Raw genomic sequence first — 25,994 nt, 5'->3', positions numbered from 1 at the left:
CAGCAGGGGGACGCTGGACCGATCAGGAGAAGGAGTTGCACATCAACTGCTTGGAATAACTGGCCGGCTCATTTGCAATTCGCTGCTTCACCAAAGACTTAATGAAGTGTTCTGTAATGTTGTGCATGGACAACGTATCTGCGGTCAGATACGTCAACAAAATGGGGGGCCCTCACTCCAAGGGTCTTGCAGATTTAGCCAAGGTCTTCTGGGGTTACTTTCTGAGCAAGGGCAGGCATGTCAGTAGCAGCGGAGCATATCCCAGTATAGAGAAACAGTGTTGCGGATTGGTTCTCCCAGAATTTCAGAGACTCTATCAATAGGAAGTTGAACATGGAAATTTTCCTCAGTTGCCATTCGATATGGGGACCCTTCGGGTGGACCTCTTTGCGGACAGATTGAACACTCAACTGTCAACGTTTTTCAGCAGTATGCCAAACCCTTAGGCCTCAGGGTGGATGCCTTCCTTCCGAATTGGCAGGGCCTAACACCTTATGCTTTCCCTCCTTTTGTCATGTTACCAAGACCTACTACTGCTACCTAAGCTATTGTTGCACGTTCGCAGAAGCAAGGAGGTCTCAGTAGTGATAACACCGCTCTGGAGGTCACAGGCATGGTTCTCAATTCTACTAGAAATGAGCATAGGCTTACCAATCTTAATTCAAACTTTCAGGGAAATAACTACAGGTCCAGACAGACGGAGAGTCACATCCTCTTGTAGAGCAGGGACATCTGACGCTGATGCCCTGGAGGATTTCAGGAGACAATGGCAGATCCAGGCCATTTGGCAGATGCTTGTAGACTCATATCGGAGTCATGGGTGCCTGGCACAAGGAAAGCATATAGACTCACTTGGGAGAAATGGATTTGTTCCTTTGAAGGAACTAAAATCCTGTTTCAACTGATTTAGTACATGTAGTTAATTACTTATCTGATTTATTCACATCATGACTCTCTTAAAGAACAGTTAATGTCTGCAGATCAGCTTTTTCAGCATGTCACTGCCTTGTAGACGGAGTCTCTGTGGGACAAAACTTACTGACTAAAAAATTCCTGCGAAGTATGTGGGTACTAAACCCACCTTCTGTATAATATGCTGCATTATGGGACATTAGAGATGTCCTACAGGTCTTAATAAATTGAGGAGAGAATTTTGGGTTATCCCCAAAGCGTATCTTTTATAAACTCACTGTCTTGCTATGCCTGGTATCTTTTAGATGGACTTCAGACGTAAAAGCCTTAGACATCACCAGCAGGGCCTACCAATCAGAAAGGGTTGGCTTTTATTTAAAAGGAGAAGAGAGACCATGTCAACTTCTGTTTTCTACCCCTTCTTTACAGAGAAGGAAAGACTTTGTGTAGTGAAATGCTTGATGGAATATGAGAGAAGGACTGTGAGTATGAGAGGAAATACATAACAATTGCTAATATCCTATAAATCGCCGCATAGAGCAGTTTCCTCCCCAACCATAGCAAGATCGGTGTAGGAAGTAATGAAAGAAGCAGGTGTAGACATTACTATGCTTGGTGTACACTCCCTTAGGGGTGCATCAGTCTCTAAACCTCTCTTCCCGGGAGATATCCTCGGTGCTGCGGATTGGTCCAATGAAAGTATGTTTAAAAGTTGCTACTTTAGACCTGTTACAAGCGCTATTGACAATGTATTAAATGCACTTTAAACTTGCATAATGATAGCCTCTGTGTCATGTTAACCACAACAAGAGCTGCTCCTAGTGTAGTGACCACTATGAATTTATGGTTGAATTGTGAGTGTAGGCATCTCACAAAATGTGACGGACTGGTCTCACACACCACCAGGTGTCATGCTTCATCATTGACCAGTCCTCGCCCTCTAAAACCTTGGTTTGATAGAGGGCGGGCATACACCTGACGATAGGGATGCACTTCTAAACTAAGTGGGGGCCCGTGAGAACGTGAGTGAGGGTAAAAATCATTCTAGTTATCAAATTATGAATTTTAATATGGCTGGTAACTATATGATATTAAAATCAGTGCACGGTATATGGGGAAGTGATTGTCCCCTAACTGTAGTGTAAGCGGTCGACATGTTTCTGCCAAAATCGCCCAAGTGGGTCCAGGGCATTCATCAGGACCTTAGTACAGAAATCGGGCTCCGTTCTTACCAACTTATGATAGGAAGATACCACTATGTGGGTGGGACCTGAGTCACTCTCCACTAAAGGAAATGGCTTCTAAATTCAAGCCCTAAACAGCAAAACTACTTGCCCCATGGGAGGAGGGCAGAGGAAAACCCCTGTAGTCAAACCCAGGTATCATGCGTTGTTGATTAACGGCCCATTTGCAGCCATGGGCTCTCATTGTTGAGCTCGTTCTCCCAGGCTCGCAGGCAATCAATCAATCAATCAGTGATACTTGTAAAGCGCGCTACATACCCGTAGGGTCTCAAGGCGCTGGGGGGGGGGGTGCCGCTACTGCTCGAACAGCCAGGTCTTCAGCTTCTTCCTGAAGGAGAGGTGGTCTTGGGTCAGGCGCAGGTCGGTCGGGATGGAGTTCCAGGTCTTGGCGGCCAGGTAGGAGAAGGACCTTCCTCCTGTAGTCGCTCTTCGGATGTGGGGGACGGCGGCGAGGGCGTGGTTGGCTGATCGGAGGTGGCGTTTGGGAGCGTAGAAGTTGACTCGGCTGTTGAGGTAGCTCGGGCCTTGGTCGTGTAGGGCCTTGTGTGCGTGGGTGAGGAGGCGGAAGGTGATTCTTTTGTTGACGGGGAGCCAGTGAAGGTCTCTCAGATGTCCGGAGATGTGGCTGGTTCGTGGGATGTCGAGGATGAGTCTGGCTGAGGCGTTCTGGATCCGCTGGAGTCTCTTCTGGAGCTTGGCGGTGGTACCGGCGTAGAGGGCGTTGCCGTAGTCCAGTCGGCTGGTGACGAGGGCCTGGGTGACGGTCTTCCTGGTCTCGGTGGGGATCCACCAGAAGATCTTCCGTAGCATGCGTAGGATGTTGAAGCACGCCGAGGAGACGTTGTTGACTTGCCTGGTCATGGAGAGGGAGGAGTCCAGGATGAAGCCCAGGTTTCGTGCATGGTCTGTCGGTTTGGGTGCGGTGCCCAGGGCGGGAGGCCACCAGGAGTCGTCCCAGGCGGAGGGTGAGGAGCCCAGGATGAGGACCTCCGTCTTGTCCGAGTTCAGTTTCAGGCGGCTGGTTGTCATCCACTCGGCTACCTCTTTCATCCCTTCGTGCAGGTTGGCTCTGGCGGCGGCGGGGTCGTTGGTCAGGGAGAGGATCAGCTGGGTGTCGTCGGCGTAGGAGATTATGCTGAGGTTGTGTTTGCGTACGATGGCCGCGAGGGGGCTCATGTAGACGTTGAAGAGGGTGGGGCTCAGAGATGATCCTTGGGGGACGCCGCAGATGACTTCGGAGGCCTCTGACTTGTACGGTGGAAGGCGGACTCTCTGTGTTCTTCCGTCGAGGAAGGAGATGATCCATTCCAGTGCCTTGTCCTGGATGCCGATGTTGCTGAGGCGCCGTACTAGGGTGCGGTGGCAGACCGTGTCGAATGCCGCGGAGAGGTCTAGGAGGATGAGGGCCGCTGTTTCTCCCTTGTCCATCAGGGCTCGGATGTCATCGGTGGCGGCGATGAGGGCGGTCTCGGTGCTGTGGTTGGCTCGGAAGCCGGACTGTGAGGGGTCGAGGGATCTGTTCGTCTCGAGGAAGGCGGCCATCTGCTTGTTGACGGTCTTCTCGATGACTTTGGCTGGAAACGGGAGGAGCGAGATGGGGCGGTAGTTCTTGAGTTCGGTGGGGTCCGCTGTGGGTTTCTTGAGTAGAGCGCTGAGTTCGGCGTGCTTCCAGCTCTCAGGGAAGGTGGCGGTGTCGAAGGATGTGTTGATGATGTCTCGCAGGTGGGGTGCGATGACAGCGTCGGCTTCGTTGAAGACGTGGTGAGGGCAGGGGTCGGTCGGTGATCCGGAGTGGATGGAGTTCATCGTGCGGATGGTGTCTTCGGTGCTGATCGGGGTCCAGGCGTGGAGGGTGGTGGTGGGGGGCGGTTGTTCGGTCATGGTGTGCGTTGGTTGGTTGTTGAAGCTGCTGTGTATGTCCGCGATCTTGTTGTGGAAGTATGAAGCGAGGGAGTTGCAGAGGTCTTGCGATGGGGTGATGTCGTTGTTTCCTGCGCTGGGGTTGGAAAGCTCTTTCACGATGTTGAAGAGTTCCTTGCAGTTGTGTGCGTTGTTGTCCAGCCGGTCCTTGAATGCTGTTTTCTTGGCGGCGCGGATCAGCTGGTGGTGTTTCCGGGTGGCGAGTTTGAAGGAGGTCCTGTTGTCCGGTGTCGGTTCCCTTCTCCAGACTTTCTCGAGGGCTCTGCAGTTCTTCTTGGAGCTCTTGAGTTCGTCGGTGAACCATGGGGCCTTCTTGCTGCCGGGTCTGCTAGGCGGGGTCCTCAGTGGGGCGAGTTCGTCCGCGCAGTCGCTGATCCACTTCGTGAGGTTGTCGGCGGCTTGGCTGGGGTTCGCTGAGCTGGCAGGAGGGTGCTGGCTCAGGGAGGTGGCGAGCTGGTCTGCTGAGATCTTGTTCCAGCTTCTGCGGGCGGCCTGTTGCTGGTGGTGGTGGGTCGTCGTTCTCTTGAAGGTGAAGTGGACGCAGCTGTGGTCCGTCCATTGAAGCTCAGTGGCGTGGCTGAAGTCGATGTCTGTGCTGGAAGAGAAGACTGCGTCGAGTGTGTGTCCGGCGAGGTGGGTGGGGGTGGACACCAGTTGCTTGAGTCCCAGGTTGGCGAGGTTGTCGAGCAGGGTGCTGGTGTTGCGGTCGTTGTTGTTCTCCAGGTGGAAGTTGAGGTCCCCCAGGAGGATGTAGTCAGCGGAGGGGAGGGCATGCGGGCTGACGAAGTCGGCGATGTCCTCGCTGAATTGTGTGCGTGGTCCAGGGGGTCGGTAGATTAGGGTGCCTCTGAGGGTGGTCTTCGGGTTGGTGTGGATCTGGAAATGCAGGTGTTCGGCGCTGGTCAGGGTGTTGTCGGTGCTGGTCGTGAGACGGATGGTGCTCCTGTGGATGATGGCGATGCCTCCTCCCATCTGGTTGGCGTTTCGGTCCCTCCGGACGATCTTGTAGCCCTCTGGGATAGCGATGGCGATGTCGGGAGCTGAAGAGGCGTTCATCCAGGTCTCTGTGAGGAAGGCAATGTCTGGGGCTGTGGCGTCTAGGAGGTTCCAGAGTTCGATGGCGTGTCTGTGGACGGAGCGGGTGTTGAGCAGGATGCACTTGAGGTGGGTGCTGCTGGTGTTTGACTTGGCGGGTGTTGGTGCGAGGCAGGTCCGGATGCAGGAGAACTTGCAGGCGTGGCAGCTGAAGGGTCCGTGGGTGTGACGTGGTGTGGCTTGGTGGCACTCTGGGCGTCGGCCGGTGTTGAGTGCGTTGAGGGTGGCGGCTGAGTACGTCCTGCGGGTCGGACGGGGTCTTCGAGGACCAGGGGTCCTGGCGCTGGTCGCGATCCGGTCGCGGACGGGCGCAGACGGGCTTACCTTTGGCGCGCCTTCGGCGCACAATCGGCGCGCCCGCTGCGCGTGACCGCTGCGCGTTCGCACGGTCGCCATTTAAGGCGAAGTGCGCGGGTGGGCGGAGCAGCTGGGAGGCGGGAGCGGGGAGGGTTACAGAAGAGAAAAGGGGCGGGGACAAGCGGCGGTGGCGGGAAGGGAGGGCGGAGGGCGGCGAGGTAGGCGGACAACAAGGAAGGAGAGCCTAAAACATGGGCAGAAAGAAAAATGCTAAACAGGCACAAATAAGCGACAAAACACGGAAAAAAAAAGAGGTTAAACGAAGTAAAACAAAAACAGGCACAAATGATCGTCAAAACCAGGCAAAACAAACCCCGCAGCGGAGGCAGCCGGCAACCGGCAAACGAGGCGGCAGCGAGGCAGAGGGCAGGCAGGGGGCACACGCAGCAGCTGGTGGCCGTGCGGCGCGGGGGTGTCCCACAAGTGGGTCACACTCACCTGCGTCGCACGGTCGCCATTTAAGGCCAAGTGCGCGGGTGGGCGGAGCAGCTGGGAGGCGGGAGCGGGGAGGGTTACAGAAGAGAAAAGGGGCGGGGACAAGCGGCGGTGGCGGGAAGGGAGGGCGGAGGGCGGCGAGGTAGGCGGACAACAAGGAAGGAGAGCCTAAAACACGGGCAGAAAGAAAAATGCTAAACAGGCACAAATAAGCGACAAAACACGGAAAAAAAAAGAGGTTAAACGAGGTAAAACAAAAACAGGCACAAATGATCGTCAAAACCAGGCAAAACAAACCCCGCAGCGGAGGCAGCCGGCAACCGGCAAACGAGGCGGCAGCGAGGCAGAGGGCAGGCAGGGGGCACACGCAGCAGCTGGTGGCCGTGCGGCGCGGGGGTGTCCCACAAGCGATAGACCCATCTGTGCTCCCTGATGTGTAGGGCTTTCATCAGGTCAGATTTGCGTTTCTTCATGACCTCCAGGACAACCCACTTGAGGTCTGTGTCTCTGTGATTTGTCTCAACAAAGTGACGTGTCAGTTTGGTATTGGTCTTTTTGCACCTAATGGTGCGCCGGTGTTCATCGATGCGGACCTTTATTTTCCTGGTTGTCATGCCTACATACTTAAGGCCACACGGGTACGTTAAGAGGTACACGCCATTCTCCGTGTTGCAGTTACTGAAATCGCGTAATTGCCAGGGATTGTTGGTGCCTATGTCTACCTTCTTTGTATTGGTTGTGAGGTTGCAAGACGTGCATCCCCCACAGGAGTAGTGGCCCACTGGTCGTGGTTGGTTCCATAGTGTCTGTTGTTCTTCTCCCTCAGGGGCCGTCGCCTTGGCCTGTACTAATTCGTCGCGTAAGCTTTTGTTTCGTTTGAAGGCAAACAGAGGGGCGTCCCATTGTTTCCCTACGCTGTTTAGGGTGTGCCAGTTCTTTCTGATGATCTTCTGGACTGTGTTGGAGACAGGGGTGTATGTGGTAACACATACCAGTCTTTTTGTGTCCTCTTTTGTGACATCCTCTAGTAATGACTCCCTATTGTTGTTTCTTGCTCTTTTTCATGCTTTTCTCACCATCCTCTTTGGATAATGGCATTCCATGAACTTTTCCTCCAGTCGTTCTGCTTGTGCCTGAAACGTTTCAGTATTCGTCCAATTCCTTCGAACTCGAAGAAACTGACCCACCGGGAGATTTTGCCTCAAGGCTTCGGTGGTAGCTCTCATAGAGGAGTAAACGGTTTGTATCAGTGACTTTGTTATGTACCTTAGGTGTGATACCGTCACTGGTGAGGGAGATATCCAGATTTAGAAATACTGCGTGATCCTTGCTAATGGCGTGTGTGAACCTGAGGTGCTCGTCCTTGGTGTTTACCCATTGGCAAAACCTTGTTGCCTCTTCCTCTGTCCCGTTCCACACAATGAGCACGTTGTCTATGTAGCGCTTCCGTACTTTCAGATGTTTGAAGAATGGGTTGGTCTGGTTGAGGATGTGGTCGTCCTCAAATTGTTGGACATAGAGGCTTGCCATGCTGGGGGCAAAATTGCTGCCCATGGATGTTCCTGCAATGTGGTGATAGATCACATCTTCAAATTCAAAAAAGTTCTCCGTGAGGGCTAGTTTGGCACATTCCATCATAAATTGTTGGGGAGTGATGAATTCCCAGTCCATGTTCAGGATGATGTGTCACGGACCCCTCATATCCCAAGGGCTGCTTTTCCCTGGCCAACTTCAATGCGACGTCCCGGTCTCGGTAGTTGAGTAACTTCGCTATGATTGGCAAGGCAGCACCCCCGGGGAAGGTCGGGGCCCCAGAGAACGGAATTGGAGAACGCATCCTCCCCAGCAGGGCTTTCAGAAGCTTTTCAACAAATTGTTCCATATTGCCCATGGGTGTGGCCTCCGGAAGTCCCGTAATTCGCAAATTGCATCCCCGGGAGAGAGCTTCTAAATCCTCGGTCTTATCCTGTAAGACCCTCCGCACCCTGCCCAGTTGCTTGTGCTCAGTGTCAAGCGTGGTATGCGCTTCCTCCACCTCAGTCAGTCCGCGCTGCGACATGTCCAGCCGCTCGGCATGTTTGTCTAATCTTTCCACCATCCTGTCCATGCGGTAAGATAATGCATCAATTTTCGTGCCGAGAGATGAAATGCCGCTCTGCAAACTTTTTTCCATGGCAACTAGCAAGCCTCGGATATCCAGACTTTGTTCCTCTATGGGCTGGCCATGCTCTCTGGAGGCCGTTTCAGCATAAACGTCGCTGGATTTGGACCGCTTCTGATCAAATGACAGCTTTGGCTGCGCTCTATCCACTCGACCCATCTTTGTCCCTCGCAGTTATTACAACCTGCTGGAGGATTGTTCCACGCTTGCTGGTGCGCCAGCTTCCTATTACCACTGCACCCGGTGCAACCCCTGCAGTGAGCGTTCTTCGTGCGCGGTACTCAGGCTTCAGAGTCGCCGCCTGCCTCTATGCCCAGGGCCTCAGTGCACCGCTGAGTATTCGGAGTATCAAGCGCCGAGGTCCGCCACAGTCTTCCTACTCCAATGTCATATGCAGCCGCACTATGACCTCATCAGGCTTGCCTGGGAACCACTCGTCCACTGCAACTCGGGCCTGGCTGTGCGATCTCCGTGGGGGTCTGGGAGATGAACCCCTCCGATGGTCTGCCGTCGCGACTCAGCACCCAACTGCCCGCAATAAATCGCGTCACCTTCCCTGGCGCCTCCCAAATTTGTACTGCAGCCACCGGTCTCTCGTGTTCCACCTGGCTCCAAATGAGTAGGGCAGCCTCCTCAAAGAGCCCCCCTGGGGCCTTTACTTGGTTTTGCTCCCTGTGGGCCTCAGCAGTAGTGTCCTAGCTCCACTCAACCCTGTCACAAAATGGTGGCGCTGCAGCATGTAGTATGCCGTATAACTTCGCAGTGGGCTCAACCACAGGGTGTGTCTGCTTCCCCAGCAAGCGTGGGGAAGGTCTGCTGTCCCGCCGTATTTCCTTACTTTATGCCTGCATCTTTCGTCACGGGTCTCAGTGCTGCCGTCTGTATTACGCGGCAGCCCCGCAGCGATATTGAATTCGCTGTGTCCTCCTCACACGCACAGGGATCGAGGTGCGTCTCAGAGGCAGCCCCAGGCCTCACACAGGGGTCGCCTCGCGCCGAGCGCTCACCTCTCAGGTCCGCCTCTCCGGTATCTCCGCCGCTCCCGATCGCGGCTGATCTCCACTCGCGTCACCCGTCTGTGGCTCGTAGGGGAGGTCCGGATGCTCTCTGCGTTTCGCACTCAGGCAAGCTCGGGGATTGAGGCCCAGCTCAGCACACCGCTGCCGTCGCTCTATCTTCGGCGCAATTGGTCACTTAGCTGCCAGGAGTGTCACTTACCGCTCCCGCGTTGTTCCAGAGCTCAGGGGGAACTAATATTTATTTGCTACACGTGCCAATTGCAGGATAATTAGAGGATTTTAGGACGGTATTCACGGAGCTCTCGGCTCAAGCGGTCATGTTGGTCGCGAGCAAGCTCTGCCCCCAATTCAACCATAAATTCATAGTGGTCTCTACACTAGGAGCAGCTATTGTTGTGGTTAACATTTGTTGTTGGAGGCTGCTAGCTCCTAGAACCCTGCGCCTCTAGTTCCCCTCACCATGCATCACGTGGGGCTCTCTTGTGTTTATGGGCCTCTGTGTGATGCCATAAAATTTAGATTTTTCACAGCCTGGTGGGCAGAAAATCTGGATTTTATTAGAGACACGGAGGCTAAGATTATTCCTCCACATTGGAACCCTCCCTAATGGAGAAAAGTTCTTGATTTTGTATTGTTGGTTTTTTTTCAGAGTAGCCAGTTTTCACTGATGAAGTTTTTCATTAGAAAGTTATGGATCTTAGAAACTATCTTGTTAGCAACGCCAAAAAAATGGAGAACACTGTGCAGGGGAACTTTATAGCCTATTAGAATGTTATTGAAGTTCTATATTCTTCGATTGTTGCTGCTGTGAGCTGGCAATTGAGGAGATTTGCATAATCTTAGCCCTCGGGTCTTTAATAAAATACAGATTTTCGGCCCATCAGGCTGTGAAAAATCTAAATTCTCTTTCAAATGTCATTTTTTGGATGTCTCTCAGACAAAGCCTTTGTGCAAGGTGATGACAATCACAATAGGCCGCCCCTCCGCCCTCCTCCTGGACCCCCACTCTCAGGACGGCCTATAGGAAGCTTTATAAGATCTAACCAGCATTTCTCTGCTTCTGACAGAACAAGCTAAGGACTGAGAAGAAGAAACTTGAATCTGAGATTGAAAAACTGCGGCGACTCCTGAAAGAAAATGAGCAAACACTGCACGGGAGACTGGAGGAGATGGAGAAGAAAATTACCATGGTAGAAAATGCAAATATCACCAAACTGTCCAATCAAATCACCTCTCTCAATGCCCTGATAACAGAGATAGAAAAGAAGTGTGAGGTGCCCACATGGGAACTCCTAAAGGTGAGATACTGTTTGGCAAATACAACAAAAGAAGGAAGTGAAATATTCATATTTTGTGCGCATTAATAAATGTATGAGTGGAACACACATGATCTCCTGGCAGGGTCAATGCACAGTGACCCCACGCACTCTGACAGCCGCACACAATATACATTCATGGATTATTTACAGTGTCCTACTTGAGGCTGAGAGCCAGATTCAATATACAAGCAGTGTAATGTACAGTGACCTCTTACATTATCATATACAAGTTAATGCAACACACCGAGTAATTCTAATGACAGTAATTAACAGGGATATGAAGGAGCAAAATGTGAAAAAAGCTGGATAAAAATGTAAAGCATAATGTGAGAAAACATCTTAGAAATTTGGAAAGAAACCGAATTCTCCTTTTCTAAGACGTTTGAAAACATTTCTGTTTTAAATTGATTTATTTTCTCCTGATGCAAGTGGTCACCTACTTTCACGTGCACTGACCTCTTGTTAGGGTGACCAGCTATGTAACTAGGCATTTGGATTGGTTGATGGCGTGTTGCCCCAGATAAAGGTAGAGATTTCCACAGGAAACTCTTTAGTTTGAAGAATAGTGACAATTTTATATTACGAGTAACCCTTGATCATATTACAGAGTGTGCAAAATGAATCTCTGCAAATTGCTGCGCGGCAGCATAGAAATTTAATTTAAAACTAGATTTTCTTGACACCATATACAGCAACCAAATTCCTCTCTAATATGGCTTAGGGTGGGGCTAGAGGTGTAAACCTCCTTATCGTGGTCATACCCTGTCACTTTAACAGTGATGCTCGGCTCAAGTATGTTGATTAGTTTACAGCCAAGAAGCTTCCTGAGAAGTAGCTCCATGTAAAGCGCATTGGATGAGGGCAACAGAGAGCATCCCTCCGAGGGTGACGGAGAGCATCCCTCCGAAGGTGACAGAGAGCATCTCTCCGAAGGTGACAGAGAACATCCCTCCGAAGATGACAAAGAGCATCCCTCCGAAGGGTGACAGAGAGCATCCCTCCGAGGGTGACGGAGAGCATCCCTCCGAAGGGTGACAGAGAGCATCCCTCCGAGGGTGACAGAGAGCATCCCTCCGAAGGGTGACAGAGAGCATCCCTCCGAGGGTGACGGAGAGCATCCCTCCGAAGGTGACAGAGAGCATCTCTCCGAAGGTGACAGAGAACATCCCTCCGAAGATGACAAAGAGCATCCCTCCGAAGGGTGACAGAGAGCATCCCTCCGAGGGTGACGGAGAGCATCCCTCCGAAGGGTGACAGAGAGCATCCCTCCGAGGGTGACAGAGAGCATCCCTCCGAAGGGTGACAGAGAGCATCCCTCCGAGGGTGACGGAGAGCATCCATCCGAGGGTGACAGAGAGCTTCTCTCCGAAGGTGACAGAGAACATCCCTCCGAAGATGACAAAGAGCATCCCTCCGAAGGTGACAAAGAGCATCACTCCGAAGGGTGACAGAGAGCATCCCTCCGAAGGGTGACAGAGAGCATCCCTCCGAAGGGTGACAGACAGCATCCCTCCGAGGGTGACGGAGAGCATCCCTCCGAGGGTGACGGAGAGCATCCATCCGAGGGTGACGGAGAGCATCCCTCCGAGGGTGACGGAGAGCATCCCTCCGAGGGTGACAGAGAGCATCCCTCCGAAGGGCGACAGAGAGCATCCCTCCGAAGGGTGACAGAGAGCATCCCTCCGAGGGTGACGGAGAGCATCCCTCCGAAGGTGACAGAGAGCATCTCTCCGAAGGTGACAGAGAACATCCCTCCGAAGATGACAGAGAGCATCCCTCCGAAGGGTGACGGACAGCATCCCTCCGAGGGTGACGGACAGCATCCCTCCGAGGGTGACGGATAGCATCCCTCCGAAGGTGACAGAGAGCATCCCTCCGAGGGTGACGGAGAGCATCCCTCCAAGGGTGACGGAGAGCATCCATCCGAGGGTGAAGGAGAGCATCCCTCCGAGGGTGACGGAGAGCTTCCCTCCGAGGGTGACGGAGAGCATCCCTCCGAGGGTGACGGAGAGCATCCCTCCGAGGGTGACGGAGAGCATCCCTCCGAAGGGTGACAGGGAGCATCCCTCCGAAGGGTGACAGGGAGCATCCCTCCGAAGGGTGACAAAGAGCATCACTCCGAAGGGTGACGGACAGCATCCCTCCGAGGGTGACGGACAGCATCCCTCCGAGGGTGACGGATAGCATCCCTCCGAAGGTGACAGAGAGCATCCCTCCGAGGGTGACGGAGAGCATCCCTCCAAGGGTGACGGAGAGCATCCATCCGAGGGTGAAGGAGAGCATCCCTCCGAGGGTGACGGAGAGCTTCCCTCCGAGGGTGACGTAGAGCATCCCTCCGAGAGTGACGGAGAGCATCCCTCCGAGGGTGACGGAGAGCATCCCTCCGAAGGGTGACAGGGAGCATCCCTCCGAAGGGTGACAGGGAGCATCCCTCCGAAGGGTGACAAAGAGCATCACTCCGAAGGGTGACAAAGAGCATCCCTCCGAAGGGTGACAGAGAGCATCCCTCCGAGGGTGACGGAGAGCTTCCCTCCGAAGGTGACAGAGAGCATCTCTCCGAAGGTGACAGAGAACATCCCTCCGAAGATGACAAAGAGCATCACTCCGAAGGGTGACAGAGAGCATCCCTCCGAGGGTGACAGAGAGCATCCATCCGAGGGTGACGGAGAGCATCCCTCTGAAGGTTTCAAAGAGCATCACTCCTCTCCTACTCCTTCTGCCGGTACCTCCACCTTTTGCAGGGCACTCCTCTAGTGCCCCTTCTTCTTGTACCTCCTTCTCCAGCAGACCACTCTTATGGTACTCCTTCTTGTACCTCCTCCTCCAGCAGACCACTCTTATGGTACTCCTTCTTGTACCTCCTCCTTCAGCAGACCACTCTTATGGTACTCCTTCCTGTACCTCCTCCTCCAGCAGACCACTCTTATGGTACTCCTTCTTGTACCTCCTCCTCCAGCAGACCACTCTTATGGTACTCCTTCTTGTACCTCCTCCTCCAGCAGACCACTCTTATGGTACTCCTTCCTGTACCTCCTCCTCCAGCAGACCACTCTTATGGTACTCCTTCTTGTACCTCCTCCTCCAGCAGACCACTCTTATGGTACTCCTTCTTGTACCTCCTCCTCCAGCAGACGACTCTTATGGTAATCCTTCATGTACCTCCTCCTCCAGCAGACCACTCTTATGGTACTCCTTCTTGTACCTCCTCCTCCAGCAGACCACTCTTATGGTACTCCTTCATGTACCTCCTCCTCCAGCAGACCACTCTTATGGTACTCCTTCTTGTACCTCCTCCTCCAGCAGACCACTCTTATGGTACTCCTTCTTGTACCTCCTCTTCCAGCAGACCACTCTTATGGTACTCCTTCTTGTACCTCCTCCTCCAGCAGACCACTCTTATGGTACTCCTTCATGTACCTCCTCCTCCAGCAGACCACTCTTATGGTACTCCTTCATGTACCTCCTCCTCCAGCAGACGACTCTTATGGTACTCCTTCTTGTACCTCCTCCTCCAGCAGACCACTCTTATGGTACTGCTTCTTGTACCTCCTCCTCCAGCAGACGACTCTTATGGTACTCCTCCTTGTACCTCCTCCTCCAGCAGACCACTCTTATGGTACTCCTTCATGTACCTCCTCCTCCAGCAGACCACTCTTATGGTACTCCTTCTTGTACCTCCTCCTCCAGCAGACCACTCTTATGGTACTCCTTCATGTACCTCCTCCTCAAGCAGACCACTCTATGGTACTCCTTCTTGTACCTCCTCCTCCAGCAGACCACTCTTATGGTACTCCTCCTTGTACCTCCTCCTCCAGCAGACCACTCTTATGGTACTCCTTCATGTACCTCCTCCTCCAGCAGACCACTCTTATGGTACTCCTTCTTGTACCTCCTCCTCCAGCAGACCACTCTTATGGTACTCCTTCTTTTACCTCCTCCTCCAGCAGACCACTCTTATGGTACTCCTTCTTGTACCTCCTCCTCCAGCAGACGACTCTTATGGTACTCCTCCTTGTACCTCCTCCTCCAGCAGACCACTCTTATGGTACTCCTTCATGTACCTCCTCCTCCAGCAGACCACTCTTATGGTACTCCTTCTTGTACCTCCTCCTCCAGCAGACCACTCTTATCGTACTCCTTCATGTACCTCCTCCTCCAGCAGACCACTCTTATGGTACTCCTTCTTGTACCTCCTCCTCCAGCAGACCACTCTTATGGTACTCTTTCTTCCAGTGCCTCCTCCTCTTGCAGGGCACTCTTCTAGTACTCCTTCTGCCAGTACCACCTTTTGCAGGACACACCTCTAGTAATCCTGTTCGTACCTCCTTCTTCTGAAGAACACTCTTCTAGTATCCCTTCTCTTCATACTTCCTCTTACAGGACACTCTTCTAATACCCCTTCTGCTCGTACCTCCTCCCCCTCCCGGGCACTTCTCTAGTACCCCATTTGCTTGTACTTCCTACTGCAGGCCCCTCATCTAGTACCCCTTCTACTCGTACCTCCTCCTCCTAGGCACTCTTCTATTGCCCTTCTGCCAGTACCTCCTTCTCTTGCAGGACACTCTTCTAATACCCCTTCTGCTTATACCTCCTCCTGGGCACACTTCCAGTACCTCTTCTGCTCGTACCTCCTTCTGCAGGGCAATCTTGTAGTACTGATTCAGCTCTTAACAACTCCATCAAAACACTATTATAGTAATCCTTCTGTTCCTACTCCTTCTTCTGAACAACACTCTTCTAGTTCCTCTTCTTTTCGAACCTTCTCCTCCTGGGCACACTTCCAGTACCTCTCTGCTCGTACCTCCTCCTGGGCACACTTCCAGTACCTCTCTGCTCGTACCTCCTCCTCCTGGGCACACTTCCAGTACCTCTTCTGCTCGTACCTCCTCCTGGGCACCCTTCCAGTACCTCTCTGCTCGTACCTCCTCCTGGGCACACTTCCAGCACCTCTCTGCTCGTACCTCCTCCTCCTGGGCACACTTCCAGTACCTCTTCTGCTCAGTGAGTTGGCCTCTTCAAATGAGGTAGATCCAGCTCCTTCAGCAGGGTTAGGACCCCAAGTCCCTTGCACCGCTCCTTACTCACCAGTCAGAAGTGCTGATGACTTTACAAGGCAGGCTTCTCTCTTGGGGGTTCTAATTCACCAACGCCTTTCTCCAGCAGACGGCTCCTCTATTCTATAGGCAGCCGACAGCTCCTCTATTCTATAGGCAGTCGACAGCTCCTCTATTCTATAGGCAGCCTACAGCTCCTCTATTCTATAGGCAGCCGACAGCTCCTCTATTCTATAGGCAGCTGACAGCTCCTCTATTCTATAGGCAGCCGACAGCTCCTCTATTCTATAGGCAGCTGACAGCTCCTCTATTCTATAGGCAGCCGACAGCTCCTCTACTCTATTGGCAGCCACAGCTCTCCTTGCGGGGGTCCTTTCCAGGTTGCCCTCACCTGTAAGGAAGCAGCAATCAAGGATCCTGGCTCTAAACTGATATATAGTTATCTCCATCAGCGCGTTGTGGGTCTTGACACTGGTGAAAGAGACTCCTGGCACAGTGACCTGGGTTTCTTACTAGTATTTGTCCTAGTTTTTTTTAGATGTAGAGGAAAATTCGAGAGCTCCATCTCTGGTGCTGGTTTCAGGCAGTTCTGACATTTTATTTTTCAGCACAGACTGGTCAGGCTAAAGTCTTTGTCACTCAATCTTGGCAGGAAGAGAGAGTGGAGCTGTGTGTGCCGTGACAGAGGAAACTGAGGCAAAGGTTCAGAAGAGAGGCCTTCCCTCCCGGCTTCTGCACAGAACTGCATCAACTCTTCTGGGGATGAAGGATGCAGGAAATGAGCAGTGAATGTCCTTCAGAACATCATTTGTCTCCCTCAATCCTTTCCTTTCACAGACGTCTGGTCCGCCTCGAAGACCTCAAGAAGATTTCCTCAATCTACCTCCCTATCTGGCAGGTCCCTCCATCCTCCATCATATGTACTATTCACACATAGGGGATCCAAAATAGACTCCTGTCCCCATACATTAAATCACAATAGACACACTCTGTCCTCACCCAACTCCCATATGTAGCACAAATGTAACATCCACTCTCTCCGTTGGTGTCTAGGCGCTATAGATTACAGCCTGTAGCTAAACTGTAACAAAGATTATAGTGTGTGAGACCCCATTAGGATGACACACATCACTGCAGAGGTCCAAATACCTGTATTCAGAGCGTGACATACAGAGTGTTCATGAGAAGGAACCAGTCTCCATTTGCCGCTCTAGCTGTGCTCTCAGTGTGTGTGATATCACCTGTAGGTCTTGTAAAATGTCTCCTTGACGGGTGGAAATCATTCATGATTTATAATATTATGTGAAGTTCTCCATGTGCTGGGTCATATGACACAGATTAGAATATACCAGACAATGCAGTGTCATGTGACCCCATTCGAAATATCATAGACTGTGTCATTTTGCCTCATTCAGTAAATCCTACACTGCACTGCTTCATGTGATAACATTCAGAATTTCACAGATTGTGTCATGTGACTTGTTTTGGACCAGCAGACTGTGTCATGTAAACTCATTCATATCACCCACTGCTATGTCATGTGACCAGGGAAGTTGATTCTAGGAGTGGGCGGCAAACTCTGCTTCTTTGGCACAGTTTTGCCACATTCTGTGCTCTGCTTGGAGCACGGAGTTTGGCAAAAACTCTGCCTGACGCTGGCAGAGCAGAGTTTGGCGCCCACCCTACCAACACTGCTCAGACATCAATCTGCTCCCAAATATGCGAGTGGGAAAACTAGCTGCTTACATGGGCATTGTGGGCTTTGTGCATCTCTGAAAAGCCCGAAAGCTGTAAAATGCCTGCACACATCCGTGTCCACACTTTCCAGTTCGTCTGAAAACTATGCCCTTCAACACCCTTTAACGTCCTTCAACGTCCCCTTTCATTCTGGCGACAAAGCTGAATTCACAATATAAAACATCTGCTTCCACCAGTAACACTGAAGACGGTGCGGAAGTACGGCAGGATTTGCTGTTGCTGTTGTTACAGTGTTACAGAGTTGTCACAGAGTGCCATAGCTGTTGGCCCGAGACAGGTTCACCTTCTCCTAATATATAGGTAAGTGGTCCCCGCTTCCTCCTGATGCAATGCCCCTATAGGCCGCTACTTGCTCACATTGGATTCTTCGTATTTGTTGTTATGATCTGCTGGTAAATAATATGCGCAGTTCACACAGCATGTCGTAAGTTGGACAATAACATCAGAATATTGGAATTCTCTATGGGAGGGTGACGCAGGCAGCGGACGTGTGCGGAATAGGTGCACGACTGTCCCTCTTGCAACTCCCGCTCGTTCTACAGTGGTTACTTTTTACTGCATGAAACCGTTGGTGCTGCCCGTAATCCGTGTACACCAGGGGTCTCCAACCTTTTCTGTAGCGCGAGCTACTTCTGATCAGTAAAATCATTGGGAGCTACTAAAGGCCGAGCAACTGGTGATTGTTCCCGGAGTCCCCCCTAGTACCCACTAATAAAGTACCGCAAACCGGAGCCAGGAAACGATTTTACATTTCTCTCATTATTTTATTACAATTTATAATGCATTCAATGAGGGTCTTTAGGCGCTGCCCATAGACCGTAGTCGATAGGAGATTAAGTCATTTGCCCAGAATCAGAGGATGTCGAGCCTATGCCGAGACGCGAACCTGGATCCCCAGGTTCGACGTCAGAAGCTCTGGCCCTTACGCCATACCCTCTCAGTCATTTAAATTCAATGAAAAGAAATGTAAAATAATATTCCTGGCTCCGGTTTGTGGCCAGGAATATCTCTGAATATACTTGTATGTATTTAAAAATAAAAGATCCCTGTGAAACGCTGATTTAATTTACATGATCAGTCCTCGAAAAATTTTAAAAATGCATGTCTACTTTCTTGAATACTCTACTGAGAATCTAGAGTGCAGCTAATAATTCAACAAGACACACACACGCCGCAGTTGGCGCGTGGGGGTTTCCGAGATGGGATCTTGCGAGAGGGATGGGATACGAACCCCCGAAACAACACTGTATGCTCACGTTTCCAGTTATCTCTGGACACGGAGTTGTGAACATGCACCACCCGCTTCCCACCAGTCAGCCCGCACTGCTAAAAGAGCAAGTATTTAAGGGGCCATTCCTGAGGTAACAGTATCATTTTTCATTTAGCTTTATATAGTGCAAACTCAACCAGAAGGTATCAGAGCTCTTTACATGAGCACCAGGTGCGTTTCAGACGAACACATTCATTTTGTTAGGCACGGGGAGATTAACTGGCTTGCCAGAATCACAGGATGTTCAGCATCCTACCGAGGCCTGAACCGGGTTCCCCAGCTGCAAGGTTCACCATTTTAGCCATTAGGCCACATCCTCTTCTAATAATATCACACACCTGAATTGTGTACCTGCCACTATTGTTTAAGATGTGGGAGCTGGAGCGGATTCCAGGGTCGTGCAAGTGCCAGCTAGTATAAAAGCTATTAGCTAACGGGGGCTGTTGTTGGTTATTCATTTTGGACGGCACCCAGAAGGTCATGCTGCAGGGTGCTGAAGAGGAACCCCCCATCATGTCACTTGACTCTGAGAGAACGGCACACTGCACTGACGGAAACTCACCAGCACAAACACGCACACAAAAGGGCTTTTTAAGTGTAATAATGTTTATATTAGACTTTTAGTTACCTGAATTCAACGATCAGCAACACGTGGGGGGCTGCAAGCGTGTCAAGCTGTACCATTTCCAGAGAATGGCTTGGTGGAGCGGGAGCTCAGCCAGCTTCTGAAGCAGCTGATGCACTTCTGTTTCTAGAGAAAGCTTCACATCCACAGGCGCCGCACTAGCAAAGCAGCTGATGCACTTCTGTTTCCAGAGAAAGCTTCTCATCCACAGGCGCCGCACTAGCAAAGCAGCTGATGCACTCCTGTTTCTAGAGAAAGCTTCTCATCCACAGGCGCCGCACTAGCAAAGCAGCTGATGCACTTCTGTTTCCAGAGAAAGCTTCACATCCACAGGCGTCCACTAGCAAAGCAGCTGATGCACTTCTGTTTCTAGAGAAAGCTTCACATCCACAGGCGCCGCACTAGCAAAGCAGCTGATGCACTCCTGTTTCTAGAGAAAGCTTCTCATCCACAGGCGCCACACTAGCAAAGCAGCTGATGCACTTCTGTTTCTAGAGAAAGCTTCTCATCCACAGGCGCCGCACTAGCAAAGCAGCTGATGCACTTCTGTTTCTAGAGAAAGCTTCACATCCACAGGCGCCGCACTAGCAAAGCAGCTGATGCACTTCTGTTTCTAGAGAAAGCTTCACATCCACAGGCGCCGCACTAGCAAAGCAGATGATGCACTTCTGTTTCTAGAGAAAGCTTCACATCCACAGGTGCCGCACTAGCAAAGCAGATGATGCACTTCTGTTTCTAGAGAAAGCTTCACATCCACAGGCGCCGCACTAGCAAAGCAGCTGATGCACTTCTATTTCTAGAGAAAGCTTCACATCCACAGGCGCCGCACTAGCAAAGCAGATGATGCACTTCTGTTTCTAGAGAAAGCTTCACATCCACAGGCGCCGCACTAGCAAAGCAGCTGATGCACTTCTGTTTCGAGAGAAAGCTTCACATCCACAGGCGTCGCACTAGCAATGCAACTGATGCACTTCTGTTTCTAGAGAAAGCTTCACACCCACAGGCGCCGCACTAGCAAAGCAGCTGATGCACTTCTGTTTCTAGAGAAAGCTTCACATCCACAGGCGCCGCACTAGCAAAGCGGCTGATGCACTTCTGTTTCTAGAGAAAGCTTACCATCCACAGGCACCGCACTAGCAAAGCAGCTGATGCACTTCTGTTTCTAGAGAAAGCTTCACATCCACAGGCGCCGCACTAGCAAAGCAGCTGATGCACTTCTGTTCCAGAGAAAGCTTCACATCCACAGGCGCCGCACTAGCAAAGCAGCTGATGCACTTCTGTTTCTAGAGAAAGCTTCACATCCACAGGCGCCGCACTAGCAAAGCAGCTGATGCACTCCTGTTTCTAGAGAAAGCTTCTCATCCACAGGCGCCGCACTAGCAAAGCAGCTGATGCACTTCTGTTTGTAGAGAAAGCTTCTCATCCACAGGCGCCGCACTAGCGAAGCAGCTGATGCACTTCTGTTTATAGAGAAAGCTTCACATCCACAGGTGCTGCACTAGCAAAGCAGCTGATGCACTTCTGTTTCTAGAGAAAGCTTCACATCCACAGGCATCGCACTAGCAAAGCAGCTGATGCACTTCTGTTTATGGAGAAAGCTTCACATCCACAGGTGCTGCACTAGCAAAGCAGCTGATGCACTTCTGTTTCTAGAGAAAGCTTCTCATCCACAGGCGCCGCACTAGCAATGCAGCTCATGCACCTCTGTTTCTAGAGAAAGCTTCTCATCCACAGGCGCCGCACTAGCAAAGCAGATGATGCACTTCTGTTTCTAGAGAAAGCTTCACATCCACAGGGTCCGTACTAGCAAAGCAGCGGATGCACTTCTGTTTCTAGAGAAAGCTTCACATCCACAGGTGCCGCACTAGCAAAGCAGCTGATGCACTTCTGTTTCTAGAGAAAGCTTCACATCCACAGGTGCCGCACTAGCAAAGCAGCTGATGCACTTCTGTTTCTAGAGAAAGCTTCACATCCACAGGCGCCGCACTAGCAAAGCAGCTGATGCACTTCTGTTTCCAGAGAAAGCTTCCCATCCACAGGTGTCGCACTAGCAAAGCAGCTGATGCACTTCTGGTTCCAGAGAAAGCTTCACATTCACAGGCGCCGCACTAGCATAGCAGCTGATGCACTTCTGTTTCTAGAGAAAGCTTCACATCCACAGGCGCAGCACTAGCAATGCAGCTGATGCACTTCTGTTTCTAGAGAAAGCTTCACATCCACAGGCGCCGCACTAGCAAAGCAGCTGATGCACTTCTGTTTCTAGAGAAGGCTTCACATCCACAGGCACCGCACTAGCAAAGCAGCTGATGCACTTCTGTTTCTAGAGAAAGCTTCACTTCCACAGGCGCCGCACTAGCAAAGCAGCTGATGCACTTCTGTTTCTAGAGAAAGCTTCACATCCACAGGCGCTGCACTAGTAAAGCAGCTGATGCACTTCTGTTTCTAGAGAAGGCTTCACATCCACAGGTGCCGCACTAGTAAAGCAGCTGATGCACTTCTGTTTCTAGAGAAGGCTTCACATCCACAGGCGCCGCACTAGCAAAGCAGCTGATGCACTTCTGTTTCTAGAGAAAGCTTCACATCCACAGGTACCACACTAGCAATGCAGCTGATGCACTTCTGTTTCTAGAGAAAGCTTCACATCCGCAGGCGCCGCATTAGCAAAGCAGCTGATGCACTTCTGTTTCTAGAGAAAGCTTCACATCCACAGGCGCCGCGCTAGCAAAGCAGCTGATGCACTTCTGTTTCCAGAGAAAGCTTCACATCCACAGGCGCCGCACTAGCAAAGCAGCTGATGCACTTCTGTTTCCAGAGAAAGTTTCACATTCACAGGCGCCGCACTAGCAAAGCAGCTGGTGCACTTCTGTTTCTAGAGAAAACTTCACATCCACAGGTGCCGCACTAGCAAAGCAGCTGATGCACTTCTGTTTCTAGAGAAAGCTTCACACCCACAGGCGCCGCACTAGCAAAGCAGCTGATGCACTTCTGTTTCTAGAGAAAGCTTCACACCCACAGGTGCCGCACTAGCAAAGCAGCTGATGCACTTCTGTTTCTAGAGAAAGCTTCACACCCACAGGCGCCGCACTAGCAAAGCAGCTGATGCACTTCTGTTTCTAGAGAAAGCTTCACATCCACAGGCATTGCACTAGCAAAGCAGATGATGCACTTCTGTTTCTAGAGAAAGCTTCACAGGCACCGCACTAGCAAAACAGCTGATGCACTTCTGTTTCCAGAGAAAGCTTCACATCCACAGGCGCCGCACTAGCAATGCAGCTGATGCACTTCTGTTTCTAGAGAAAGCTTCACATCCACAGGCGCCGCACTAGCAAAGCAGCTGATGCACTTCTGTTTCCAGAGAAACTTTCACATTCACAGGCCCCGCACTAGCAAAGCAGCTGGTGCACTTCTGTTTCTAGAGAAAACTTCACATCCACAGGCGCCGCACTAGCAAAGCAGCTGATGCACTTCTGTTTCTAGAGAAAGCTTCACATCCACAGGCGTCGCACTAGCAAAGCAACTGATGCACTTCTGTTTCGAGAGAAAGCTTCACATCCACAGGCGCCGCACTAGCAAAGCAGCTGATGCACTTCTGTTTCTAGAGAAAGCTTCACATCCACTGGCGCCGCACTAGCAATGCAGCTGATGCACTTCTGTTTCTAGAGAAAGCTTCAATATCCACAGGCGCCGCACTAGCAAAGCAGATGATGCACTTCTGTTTCTAGAGCAAGCTTCACATCCACAGGTGCTGCACTTGCAAAGCAGCTGATGCACTTCTGTTTCCAGAGAAAGCTTCACATCCACAGGTACTGCACTAGCAAAGCAGCTGATGCACTTCTGTTTCTAGAGAAAGCTTCACATCCACAGGCACTGCACTAGCAAAGCAGATGATGCACTTCTGTTTCTAGAGAAAGCTTCACAGGCACCGCACTAGCAAAACAGCTGATGCACTTCTGTTTCTAGAGAAAGCTTCACATCCACAGGCGCCGCACTAGCAAAGCAGCTGATGCACTTCTGTTTCTAGAGAAAGCTTCACATCCACAGGCGCCGCACTAGCAAAGCAGATGATGCACTTCTGTTTCTAGAGAAAGCTTCACATCCACAGGCGCCGCACTAGCAAAGCAGCTGATGCACTTCTGTTTCGAGAGAAAGCTTCACATCCACAGGCGTCGCACTAGCAATGCAACTGATGCACTTCTGTTTCTAGAGAAAGCTTCACACCCACAGGCGCCGCACTAGCAAAGCAGCTGCTGCACTTCTGTTTCTAGAGAAAGCTTCACATCCACAGGCGCCGCACTAGCAAAGCGGCTGATGCACTTCTGTTTCTAGAGAAAGCTTACCATCCACAGGCACCGCACTAGCAAAGCAACTGATGCACTTCTGTTTCTAGAGAAAGCTTCACATCCACAGGCGCCGCACTAGCAAAGCAGCTGATGCACTTCTGTTCCAGAGAAAGCTTCACATCCACAGGCGCCGCACTAGCAAAGCAGCTGATGCACTTCTGTTTCTAGAGAAAGCTTCACATCCACAGGCGCCGCACTAGCAAAGCAGCTGATGCACTCCTGTTTCTAGAGAAAGCTTCTCATCCACAGGCGCCGCACTAGCAAAGCAGCTGATGCACTTCTGTTTGTAGAGAAAGCTTCTCATCCACAGGCGCCGCACTAGCGAAGCAGCTGATGCACTTCTGTTTATAGAGAAAGCTTCACATCCACAGGTGCTGCACTAGCAAAGCAGCTGACGCACTTCTGTTTCTAGAGAAAGCTTCACATCCACAGGCATCGCACTAGCAAAGCAGCTGATGCACTTCTGTTTATGGAGAAAGCTTCACATCCACAGGTGCTGCACTAGCAAAGCAGCTGATGCACTTCTGTTTCTAGAGAAAGCTTCTCATCCACAGGCGCCGCACTAGCAATGCAGCTCATGCACCTCTGTTTCTAGAGAAAGCTTCTCATCCACAGGCGCCGCACTAGCAAAGCAGATGATGCACTTCTGTTTCTAGAGAAAGCTTCACATCCACAGGCGCCGCACTAGCAAAGCAGATGATGCACTTCTGTTTATAGAGAAAGCTTCACATCCACAGGTGCTGCACTAGCAAAGCAGCTGACGCACTTCTGTTTCTAGAGAAAGCTTCACATCCACAGGCATCGCACTAGCAAAGCAGCTGCTGCACTTCTGTTTCTAGAGAAAGCTTCACATCCACAGGTGCCGCACTAGCAAAGCAGCTGATGCACTTCTGTTTCTAGAGAAAGCTTCACATCCACAGGCGCCGCACTAGCAAAGCAGCTGATGCACTTCTGTTTCCAGAGAAAGCTTCACATCCACAGGTGTCGCACTAGCAAAGCAGCTGATGCACTTCTGGTTCCAGAGAAAGCTTCACATTCACAGGCGCCGCACTAGCATAGCAGCTGATGCACTTCTGTTTCTAGAGAAAGCTTCACATCCACAGGCGCAGCACTAGCAATGCAGCTGATGCACTTCTGTTTCTAGAGAAAGCTTCACATCCACAGGCGCCGCACTAGCAAAGCAGCTGATGCACTTCTGTTTCTAGAGAAGGCTTCACATCCACAGGCACCGCACTAGCAAAGCAGCTGATGCACTTCTGTTTCTAGAGAAAGCTTCACTTCCACAGGCGCCGCACTAGCAAAGCAGCTGATGCACTTCTGTTTCTAGAGAAAGCTTCACATCCACAGGCGCTGCACTAGTAAAGCAGCTGATGCACTTCTGTTTCTAGAGAAGGCTTCACATCCACAGGTGCCGCACTAGTAAAGCAGCTGATGCACTTCTGTTTCTAGAGAAGGCTTCACATCCACAGGCGCCGCACTAGCAAAGCAGCTGATGCACTTCTGTTTCTAGAGAAAGCTTCACATCCACAGGTACCACACTAGCAATGCAGCTGATGCACTTCTGTTTCTAGAGAAAGCTTCACATCCGCAGGCGCCGCACTAGCAAAGCAGCTGGTGCACTTCTGTTTCTAGAGAAAACTTCACATCCACAGGTGCCGCACTAGCAAAGCAGCTGATGCACTTCTGTTTCTAGAGAAAGCTTCACACCCACAGGCGCCGCACTAGCAAAGCAGCTGATGCACTTCTGTTTCTAGAGAAAGCTTCACACCCACAGGTGCCGCACTAGCAAAGCAGCTGATGCACTTCTGTTTCTAGAGAAAGCTTCACACCCACAGGCGCCGCACTAGCAAAGCAGCTGATGCACTTCTGTTTCTAGAGAAAGCTTCATATCCACAGGCATTGCACTAGCAAAGCAGATGATGCACTTCTGTTTCTAGAGAAAGCTTCACAGGCACCGCACTAGCAAAACAGCTGATGCACTTCTGTTTCCAGAGAAAGCTTCACATCCACAGGCGCCGCACTAGCAATGCAGCTGATGCACTTCTGTTTCTAGAGAAAGCTTCACATCCACAGGCGCCGCACTAGCAAAGCAGCTGATGCACTTCTGTTTCCAGAGAAACTTTCACATTCACAGGCCCCGCACTAGCAAAGCAGCTGGTGCACTTCTGTTTCTAGAGAAAACTTCACATCCACAGGCGCCGCACTAGCAAAGCAGCTGATGCACTTCTGTTTCTAGAGAAAGCTTCACATCCACAGGCGTCGCACTAGCAAAGCAACTGATGCACTTCTGTTTCGAGAGAAAGCTTCACATCCACAGGCGCCGCACTAGCAAAGCAGCTGATGCACTTCTGTTTCTAGAGAAAGCTTCACATCCACTGGCGCCGCACTAGCAATGCAGCTGATGCACTTCTGTTTCTAGAGAAAGCTTCAATATCCACAGGCGCCGCACTAGCAAAGCAGATGATGCACTTCTGTTTCTAGAGCA

At 51.3% G+C, this 25,994-nt stretch overlaps 1 protein-coding gene across 1 annotated transcript in view; it reads left to right on the top strand.

Moving 5' to 3' along the window:
* The window catches only part of LOC146869413 (E3 ubiquitin-protein ligase TRIM39-like), a 141,774-nt gene that overhangs the window by 32,728 nt on the left and 83,052 nt on the right, over positions 1 to 25,994 (top strand). Inside the window, exon 3 of the mRNA XM_085599806.1 lies at positions 10,211 to 10,441. Within this exon, the coding sequence (XP_085455932.1) occupies positions 10,211 to 10,441 (231 nt within the window). The remainder of the gene's footprint in view (positions 1 to 10,210; positions 10,442 to 25,994) is intronic.

Source organism: Triturus cristatus, chromosome 1_1, assembly GCF_964204655.1.
Source record: "Triturus cristatus chromosome 1_1, aTriCri1.1, whole genome shotgun sequence".
NCBI classification, from domain to species: Eukaryota; Metazoa; Chordata; class Amphibia; order Caudata; family Salamandridae; genus Triturus; species Triturus cristatus.
The sequence above is the reverse complement of the archived record's forward strand: the minus strand, read 5'-3'. Positions and strand labels throughout refer to the sequence as shown.